The 11,150-nt window shown below is 41.5% G+C and overlaps 1 protein-coding gene across 1 annotated transcript; it reads right to left on the reverse strand.

Annotated features, from left to right (window-relative positions):
• Nucleotides 1–526: 526 nt before the first annotated feature.
• Nucleotides 527–3,469, reverse strand: LOC144528939 (excitatory amino acid transporter 3-like). The gene is made up of 5 exons (XM_078267828.1): nucleotides 3,444–3,469; nucleotides 1,882–2,076; nucleotides 1,573–1,707; nucleotides 913–1,008; nucleotides 527–700 (listed from the first exon to the last, which is right to left on the reverse strand). Exons 1-5 carry the CDS (start codon nucleotides 3,467–3,469, stop codon nucleotides 532–534), a joined length of 621 nt encoding a protein of 206 aa, XP_078123954.1. The 3' UTR covers nucleotides 527–531.
• Between the last annotated feature and the right edge of the window lie 7,681 nt (nucleotides 3,470–11,150).

An 11,150-nucleotide genomic window follows, 5' to 3' on the forward strand; every position in this document is an offset into this window, starting at 1 on the left:
TCAATAGGATACTAGGCTACCTAACATGTTAGATGTCATTAGAGGCAAGCTAGAATCATAGTAAGAGTCTGTCTCTCCATGTTTATGCGCATCAAGCTACTCAATTATGTCAACAACAACCAATACACATATCCGCTTGTTAAGATGTGACGTTTCAACGTTCTGATAATGCTGTTTCTGGGTCCAAGGTCCGAAACTACTGCGTTGAGACTTGTCTTTGTCATTGCTGTGTCCCTTGTTGTTTAAATAGATCGGAGTCCAGCTAACGTTAAACTACAGAAACTAGGAATCCTGAAAATCTAATCATTTATTTATTTAATAATAAATACTGAATTAAATCCTGTTCAATTCAATTACAATTCCATAACTACATCCATTACATCAATGTAGTTCAATTCAATACTACATCTATAACATGAATTCAATAACTACATTTATTACATCAATTCAATTCAATAACTACCATCTATTACATCAATTCAATAACAACAGCACATCTGGTGCATCAGTGCAATTCATTCTGAGTTGACACTACACATTCTGGTCATCGCTGTCTTGGACTGACAGATATTCTGGTGGGGTGCACAGGATCTGGAGACCAATGTCCTCGCTCTGGGACGCATCACTGTGGAAAATGTCCTCATCAGAGGCCTGGCTGCTGACGTTGACCTGAATATTTTCAAGATTCGTAGCATCCCTCCTAGCCAAAAAAAAAAGCACAACACGGCCATCAATGGTGTGAGAAGATCAACATAATATAATTGATTTAGGGAGCAGATTTCTGATCCTCCACTCTGCTACTAGCCTCATATTAATCATTTGTATCAGATTAAAAAATTTACTGACATTTTTCTGCAAATGTACTGGGTTAAAAAACAACACCAAAAACACTAAGACCATGTAGACCTGTACCTTGTCATGTGTTCCAGTTCTTGTGTCGACACTCTGTAAATGAGTGCTGCGCCATAGCAGTTTCCCATGACATTGACAGCAGTGTTGCAGCGGTCTCTGAAAGGCAAAAACAGCATCAGACTATGAAAGCAGAGGATATATGCTGCTTTACATGGATTCTGTTTCTTTCTTTCTCTCTTTGGACTTCTAAAACGTTGCGTAGCTGACTGAACAAACAGAAAAATCATGTTAGCTTGCTAATATATGACCCATTTAGCATGAAGAATAAAGGAGGTGATAAGAACTGATCGACAAATCTGACACATGATCAAAATGCTGTTTAATAGTGATTTCAACTGTGAAGATTTAAAATTACATTTCAAAAACAATTATTGAAATGCTGACGGTATCCCGGTATCTTCCGTCCGGTAGATACCGGGCACCGGTGCCATATTAGCACCGGATTTTAACATGCAGCGTTAACGTGAACAGAAAATTGCGTTGCATGTATCTATTCACAGCAAATGCGCGTGGATGGAAAGCGGTCGCACAATAGCTGAGCAAATGTAGTAATGGATCTAGGAATAGTGTGGTGCAAACCAATCCAGGAGCAGAAAAGGCAGCTGTAGTAATCAATTCTTTACATTTTGTATCAATTTCTTAACTGCTGATTAAACTTACAGGAGCCATTCTACAACCACTAGAGTGGAGGCTTCCTTTGCAGGTAAACCAGCCGCTGCCAACACAAAAAGAGTGGTCACTGCTCCTGTAGCTGGAAGCCCTGCTGCTCCTATGCTGGCCACTGCTGCCGTCACACTGCAGATCAAACACAGATACTGTACTCATTAAACTGTACCATGCATTTTTAGTAAGTCATGCAAGTCACTCCCTTTCTTCAAGTCCTCTCGTATACTTTTAACCAATATTAATAATAACACTTGCTATGAAGATGATGCTATGATTTCCTTAAGAAAAGAAAGAGTGGCTTACGCAACGGTAAGTAAGTGGGCGAAGTCCAGTTGAATTTTGTTGAGTTGGGCAATGAAAACTGCTGCGACCACTTCATAAATGGCAGATCCGTTCAAGTTGAGGCTGGTCCCAATGGGCAGTATGAAGCGAGTAATTCTTTGGTCGATCTTCAGTCGGTCCTCACAACATTCGAAAGTGACTGGCAGTGCAGCAGAGCTTGGAGAAACACAATGCATCCTCTGTTAGTGCACTATTATTACGAATGTCAATCTCTCAAAAATGTTACTGATTAATTAACTAATAACAGAGAGGATGAAGTCACAGCTCTCTGTGATACTACCAGTGCTGTAGTCAAGACCCCCTTGGTCAAGTCCAAGACAAGTCCAAGACCAGGACTGGTCGAGACCGAGACCAAAGAAGTTTGAGTCAAGTCAAGTCCGAGTCCAAATGAGAGACAGTCAAGACAAGACAGAACAAGACAAGACCACTTACTTACCTGTTTATAATTCATGTGATGCAAGAGACAGTATATCTTCTATTTTAAGATGATCATTTTGCATTATTATTTGTAATGATCAAAAGTGGATCAAAGTAGGCCATATTATTTACTTTAAGTGGACCAATTTCACTTAAGTCACATAAAGCTGAAGTACAACTTCACATTTTAGATCATTTTAGATGAGTCTTTTTGTTATGGTGTCAAAATAACATTCTGGACTGCCAATGGAAAAAACAAATTGCAAGCACTAGCAACACAGGTGTCACTAAAAATTGACATGTTCCCATTCTTGAACGTATTACTTGTCCTGAAGAATCCCAGGGTTTCCCCCAGGGTATTGAAAGCCTGGTGGCCCACCGGACCTAAGTTGCCCCCCACCGGGCCTAAGCCATTGGGAATTATTGTTTAATGTATTTTTTAAGACGTTTTTTAAACCACAGTTACAGTGGGGTGGCTTGATTGGAAACTTAGACATTAAGTTAGCTTTTAGCACTGACTTAATGTAGGGCCCAATGTAATGTATTTAATGTTTATTTGTATAGGGACAAATATGTAGCATAGACCTATGCCACACACCACAGCATTTATAGCATAAGCTAATTTGCAATGCACGTCCCTAGATGGTCCCTTTTTTAAATACAATAACTCAACACTTACATATGAGACAGTAAAGAACACAAACTCATCATACCTTTAACATACCTTAAAATTCCTTAAATAATCAGTTTTATAGCTTTTATAAATTCTTAATTTCACGATTTCGTCCATGATTCTGTTATCACAGAAACTACGTATGTGGCTCTACATTAATGCTGCCATCAGTCTGTGACTGGCCCCACCCGGGCCCTCGTCCAAAGAAACGACACTTGCCACCGGGCTAAACAACCTTTCTGGGGGAAACACTGAATCCATAGTGTAGAAAGTGCTCGCCGTCTGTGGCCAAAATGAAAATGATTAATGCCTCCGCGTGTGCGCCCTGCGGCATATACCAGGCAAGTCCAAGACAGTCCGAGACAATAGAAAAACATTGAGTCTCGGACTCGAGTACTACAGCACTGGATACTATTGTGTTACATCATCTTACCTGGACGAGATGACCAGTGCAGTCATTAAGGCAGGAAAAAAAAACCTGATAACAGCAAAGGGGCTACGTCTCGTAAAGACGAAATAGATCAGTGGTAAAACTATTGCTCCTTGGATTACAAGCCTGAAACACAAAATGAGTGCACAATCAGTACTGATCCGTTAAATACAATTACTACAACAGCAAGAGTTTGCATTCACAATGCGGCTGCTAGAAGGAGACATAAAACAAGAAAGAAAGAAATGACACAAAACAGAAAGTTGAATTCATAAGCAGCGAAATGCGCCCTCCCTTCATTACACCCAGGGGTTTCACTGTTACAGTCTTATTTGGTCATATGACCAGTAGCTCTTTGTTGCTAATGTTATCAAACTTTAGCTAGATATTGCTTTGTAACTGACTGACTGACTTTCAGTCACTTTGCTGACTTATAGGCTCTTTTACGCTTTAAGTGAGTTAAAGTAACATACCTGTTTCATTTATTATTTATTGCAAGACTATTACAACTTTTATTGAACAGCTGCTGATGTGGCCCCAAGTAACAATTTTGGGGTAATGCTAATGCTATGACACAGTGTAAAAGTAGCACAAGTAGGGGAAACTGATAAAGTCAAAGTAAACTTTGACTCAGCAAAAACAGTCAGGCAGAATGCATTTACTAGAAAGTCAGTAAAACAAGTGGCAAAAGAGATCAGCAGTTGATTCCCCAGCTCTGAAAAGATTCAGGATGAAGCGTAACTGTCCTGTCTGCATCATGTGTCTCATGTATGTAGATACACACAATCAAAGAAATTAATGTTGCAATAATAAACCATTTACCGTGGGTTATTATTGTGGCCACTCTAAACTAAAACTGTAATGATTTAAATTGTCCACTAGATGAAGCTGTTTAACCTGCTGAGACCAGAGTAGTCTGTAGCTTATAACGTTAACCGGCTGCCTATGTCCAAACATTCTGAGAGCTTCTCTGTATCTACCAGGAATTTAATTTCTTAATACTTTGCAGGCACAATTTTTGGCAACAGTTGCTATTAAACTCAAGTATGCCAATGTAGTTATCACTTACCCAGGATAACAGCCGCTTGATTTGAAAACAGAAACGTAAGGCCAGCAGATATTGATGAAATCCCTCCAGCTTCTGGTGCCAGAAGTGATTTCCTCCTCAGTAACGTCGTTCTCCATGGTCATGCATCCGAGTTAGCAAAAAATAGGCAAAAACTCACATCAGCTAGCTAATATTGAGGACTAAACGGTCAAGGACCATGCTGGAAATAAGTATTTTACTTTAGCATGTCATCCTTTAGATTACTGTTTTATCGTCTTGATCCAGAAATAAATCAAATCATATCAAAGTTAAACATATTATTCTAGCTCAGTACTCTGTCTGTTTTGCTCTTTTGTTTTGATTCAAAACCGATTTTGAAGATAGAACTGACAAATGTCATGACAATCACAAACTACAAAAGAAAACAGGTCAGACTCCCTGATTACTCTGACCATGACACCTACCTATCTACCTACCTACCTACCTAGGCCTACCTACCTTCCTACCTAGGCCTACCTACCTAACCTACTACCTAGGCCTACCTACCTACCTACCTACCTAGGCCTACCTACCTAACCTACTACCTAGGCCTACCTACCTAGGCCTACCTACCTACCTACCTACTACCCTGGGCCTCCCTACCCTACCTACCCTAGGGCCTACCTGCCTGCCTACCCTGCCTGCCTGGGCCTGCCTGCCCAACCTACTACCTGGGCCTGCCTGCCTGCCTGCCTGGGCCTGCCTGCCTAACCCGCCTGCCTGGGCCCTGCCTGCCTGCCTGGGGCCCTGCCTGCCTGACCTGCTACCCGGGCCTGCCTGCCTGCCTACCCGGGCCTGCCTGCCTAACCCTGCTACCCGGGCCTGCCTGCCTGCCTACCCCGGGGCCCTGCCTGCCTAACCTACCTGCCTGGGCCTACCTGCCTAGGGCCTAGCCTGCCTGGCCTACCTGCCTAACCCTACCTACCCTAGGGCCTACCTACCTACCCTAGGCCCTGCCTACCCTACCTACCTACCTACCTACCTACCTATCCTACCTACTTATCTACCTATTATAATAATAATAATAATAATAATAATAATAATAATAATAGTAGTAGTAGTTCCGTGTCTGTGCTAGCCTACTTCATTTAAGATGTTTGTGGGCTGACCATATATGGTATGGTATGGTATTACAGTTCCTAGTAAAATAAGATACTATAGTAAAGTTTTCTGTATTTGTGTTTCTCCCTTATGCAATTTCTGAAGCGAGGCAATATGCTACTGTATGTCAGCATTAGGTCTATATTCGTGCGGTAGCACTGACACGACTCTTGCGGTCGTCACACACAAGCAAGCACGCGCATTACAATTCCAGGGAGACACAGGCAGATCGCGAGAGATGCTTGCAGGTGTGTCAACAACAGTGAACTATCGGTGTGTCTGTGTCTCCACTGTTTGTTTTCTCACTTTATGAAGCGAGAGCCCCGTCACAGTAACACTGTGTGTGTGTGTGTGTGTGTGTGTGTGTGTGTGTGTGTGTGTGTGTGTGTGTGTGTGTGTGTGTGTGTGAGAGAGAGAGAGAGAGAGAGAGAGAGAGAGAGAGAGAGAGAGAGAGAGAGAGAGACAGAGACAGAGAGAGGATTACCCTCGCTTAAGCCGCGTCCGCATCTCGCGCGCTCACCTGCCCTGGTAGGCTACGTTATGAAACGCACCTTCCTAACAGGCATCTCGAGCTGTGCTCCTCGTGCGCCCTAAACGCCAGGTAATATGGATTAACTGACTTCTCACTGTCTGAGGAAGGTGCAGCTTTTTTTGCGGCGCTTTTCGAAGTTGTTCCACATCCAGGACTGTCGGGACGGCTCGCCCAGCGCTCAGGAGGGTATTAGAGAGGAGATACACGGTAAGGTTCATCACCTAATTAGTATAGCCTACAGCCAACTACACTGAATAACAACCAGACGTAAAGTGCCCAGAGTAGATTTCTGGCAATAGAAATTGTATGTTTACCTTCAGTGCCTCGCTGCAAGCTAGCAAAGCAAACGACGGTGCTTTGGCTCGACAAACGCCAGACATGTGTTGTCAAAAACAAGAAAAAGCCAAGTAAGAATGCTCAAAAGTCCGGTTTATAGTTTAACGAACTGAAAATGAAAACAAGCTTGGCAGGTTTAGCTTCCCAAATGTATGCCCTTAATGAGAAAAGTAATCTCAACATACATCATTAAAACCTTGGCAATAGGCTACACAACCTATACCGTTGGTGGACAAATCTATAGTCTAATACTCACTCTGAAAGTTACCACCCATTCATAACTTTACCTGTTTAAATCCACCTAAGTCATAATTATGATGAAGGAGGGGTGCACATGAGGGGAGAAGGCAGGTTGATAAAATAAGGGATTAAGCTGGAAACTGGATTGTGTAGGAAGGACTTGAAGGTAATAGGGATGTGGTCCTAATGCTCTAGATGTGTCACTTCAGTCAGTTTAGATCCAAACAGACTGAGGCATTCCCTGGCTCCTTTCAAAGCAAACGACTCGGTCATTTTCTATATTCAACTACTGCTAAAGAATTGATGAATACAATAACAGTACATAGTCTGTGTCAAATCGAAATGTGTTTTACTAATTCATCACTGCATCCAGGAGCATGTACAAACACACACACGTACACACACACACACACACACACACACACACACACACACACACACACACACACACACACACACAAACACTCAATATGTGCAAACAGACACACCCAAATACATGACTACTACATACATTTTACAGTGTGATGTTGCTCCAGATATTTTGCTGCATCATGCTTCAGCCTCCTGAAACACAGCACACTGTGTTGATGCTATCGTGACATGCTAATGAGTGGCACAGTCTGCTTCTGTGTGTGTGGCCTGACTCCATCTGCATGTCAAGTGTATGTGGCCATATCCGTCGGGGTGTACAGTGTATACAGCTGTTTTTCAGGTAGAGACATGAATACAAAGCGAGCCCTGACACTTAGTGCAGAATTGAAACAGAAAAAGAAGAATATGAGGCCGGCTGCGTTCTGAAGGCCCTCCCAGGCTTTACTAATTTATGATGTTATTTTTAGGCTCGGCTACATTTTTGATGCTTCGTATTTGTCAAGTTTAATACTGAGCGAAAACTCTGGGTGTGTCTGTCAACCTCTTTGTACGGAACCACACACGCGCACACACACGCGCGCGCGCACACACACACACACACACACACACACACACACACACACACACACACACACACAACACACACACACAAATGATTTGTGGAGATACTTCTTGTAAGACCCTTTGCATTATTAATAATGACAGTAAAGTTAATTGGAATAGCGCTTTTTGAAACCAACGTTTGAAAAGTGCTCGACATGAAACTGCGCACTGTTGAACTTTAGCTTACTGATGTAACCATGGACCTCTCATCACCGTGCCCCGAAGCTAAAACACACAATGGTGAAATAAGAAGCATAGTCAAGTTTTGTTAGCTCCCCAAACTGTAACCAAAATTACAGATTGAACTTTCAACCCCACAACTCTACGTCACACTTCAAATTGTGCTATACTCATGCTACTTTTGAAAAACTGAACATTGTTAAGTGTGGTCAATTCCTTTCAAAAGGCTTCTCAAAACATGTGAAAATGTTAGAGACAAAAGAGTCTTTAAAAAAAACTGGTACTGCCACAAAGAAAATCAGCTTTCCATGACTTATTACGGCATAATGGTGAATTAGAAACTAAAGCGGTTAGGAGGAACTGCTCTAATGAGGTCTAAAAAGGTTTTAGGTCATCCCTAATCTTCTCTGCCATATAGACAGCACTTTCAGCCAGTTTGGCTTCAAACTCCTGATTAAAGGGTTTTCCGACAACAGCAGAAATAGTTCTTTAAGCGCTTTTAGTGCAGTAGGCCCATCAGAGCCTATCCATCAATTCTTATTGGACAGAGACAGACGATAAACTGATACCTGGCTGCTGATTCAGTAACCCTTCTTTTACTTCACATTTTACCTCCATAAATTCCGATACATGTTCCGGGGTGTTCCGGGCTACCTACAACATGAAGAACTGAAGAAAACCAGGTTTTCATTCTAGTGAGTTGCTGGCTTACAGTCAGACATCAATACACAGAAGGGGAAAGTCGAACCCTCATAACTCAGATGCTATGGTTTTTTTTTTTTAAATTAATCACTAAAGATCAGTGTTTTGGCTTGCTCAGGTTCTTGAAGAACTTGAAATAAAAGTTTAAAGCGTCCACCTTTCCTCCCCTCCTTTTCTTAATTGTGGGTACCCCCACACTGAACCACATCATTTTGTCTGTCTGTGGGATCCCTTCTTGTCCAGGGCCATGTTAAAACTGGTTCCCTTTCCCCCTAATGGCTCTGCCCCTGGATATGTGTAAAGACAGGTGGGACCAGTTACATGCAGACCTTTCCCTGGCTCAGAATGGGCCTTTGGAGGTGATTACGCACGACAGTAAGCATGATCGGTCCACGTACATTAAAAGGAAATGAGCCTGTGTTGCCTAATTGAACAGAAAGCTATTCATTTTCCTGTTATTTCTGACAATTTGATAAACAAACTGTTAATTATGCTTGTGCAAATGAAACCCCAATTAACAAAACTGGTTACAAAAATAATATTAATATTTAAATACCGCTAAAATCACCGAGAGAGTCCGGTACAGCCTGACTGTGGACGATAAAAAATTCCTCTATGCAGGAAAAATCCTGACGTACTGTAAAGTGTATTTGTTTGCATCCAGTTGTCTTTCTGTACGCCTCATATGCTCAGAGCATCAAAAGTATACACATCCACCGGATGTCTAAATCAATTGGCTCACTTGCAGCTCACACATTTCTCTGCTCCACTTCCTTTTATATGCTGGGTCTGTTTTTGCTGAACCAGATCACTTCTCTGAAGGGTGAAATTCACACAATGCAATTTTTATAAACACTCATATTAGTAGGCAATTGGCATCAAATTATTGTTTGTTTATGTCACTTCTCTGATCTAGTGTGAGGCAAGAGAAGGAATGCTACTATTTCCCTTTCTGCGAATACGCCCTAGGAAATACAGATACAAAATGGCAAGGTGACATGATGTAGTTCAGTTATTCAAATAAATGAAGTACAGCCTCCAAGTATCTGTTACCACATCAAACGTGACTGAACTTTAATCGTTAATTCAATATGCACTGAAACCCTTTCAGTGGACATTTGAACAGTGGAATCTGAATGCCACTCAGCTACATCCAGTGGACATGAGCGCTAACCAGTGCTAGCAAACTCATCTCTGTTCTTCACTTGGCAAAGCACCCAAATGACTCATGGGAACTATATTTCAAATTGCCAGCTAGGGCTCTGTATTTGGCAGACGACAAATGGCTGTAACTAAGCCAATGTAAAATAACATTGCCCTCATTAATGGTCTTGAGTTAGCAGACCCAATCGTGCCAATGTGAGTGGATTAATTACTCAACTAAACAGTAAAGCCAGTGGCTGTGTATCTGTGTCTCATTGAGACAAACACTTGATGATGATCTCTCTTCCGTCTCGCTCAGTATTAGTCGGCGGATATCTCACTAACAAGATGGAACTAACTGGAGATTCATGATCTAAAACTGCTGTCTGTAATCAGTTCACAAAAGCATTTGTGAATTAATTAAATAGCAACTGGAATTGCAGCATTGGCAAAACATTGATAAATATAATAGCACCAGTTAGCTTGTATACTTTTTTCATATTTGCCCCAAAAAACACCCATTTGCTTTATTGACTGAGTGGAGATGGAAGATAAATGTGTTCTCTGAATCAAAGCCAAACATCTGCTCCCCGAGATTAAAAGCCACACATTATAAACTGCAAAGAACGACTCAACTAATGAGAGAAGTGAAACATGTCCTCTAAACCTTCACTCTGTCTGGCAATGCAAATAGAACCACAATTCTTGAGAAATCAAATCTCTTCAAACTTTTTTTGTGAAATAACTTGTAACTAGATATCATGTACTAGTAATTGACCTGTTGGCATTTATGACTTAAGAGACACACAAACAGTGTCGGCCAAACACTGTCTGTGTCAATTAGTTATATGACAGGCATTTACCTGATAAGGTCATTAGGTCACAAAGTGTGTGTGTGTGTGTGTGTGTGTGTGTGTGTGTGTGTGTGTGTGTGTGTGCGTGTGCGTGCGTGCGTGCGTGTGTGTGATTGCGACGTGAGCCTCTAAGTGGATTGTGTCGTCTTTCTGCTGTCCTTGGTGAACATATAATTCTTTTGGGTCAAGAGGAGAACCGACGTGAGCAAAAACTATTTATGCGAGATCATAACAGATTTGTGAACCAAAGATAAAACATTGACAGAGAGCATAAACAGCTGCAAAAGACGGTAATTTGTTTTACCCATTGATGGACTTGTACTGGATTTTTGTTTTCGTAGAGTGAATTGTCATTTATTTTAAATCAATATTCTGTGACAGTTTCAATGCAACTTTACCTTTGCTGTCAAATGTAAACACTTTAAAATCAAAGGTGTTTCCCAGGAAAAATTGTATTTTGCATTTCTGGCAGCAGCAAAGGTTTGTTAGACTCTTATGTGTTAAGAAATGTAAATAAAGTGAAACAGAAATCGGAGAAAACAATAAGTTGCATGTAAAGG

Source organism: Sander vitreus, chromosome 2 (genome assembly GCF_031162955.1).
Source record: "Sander vitreus isolate 19-12246 chromosome 2, sanVit1, whole genome shotgun sequence".
Taxonomy (NCBI): Eukaryota; Metazoa; Chordata; class Actinopteri; order Perciformes; family Percidae; genus Sander; species Sander vitreus.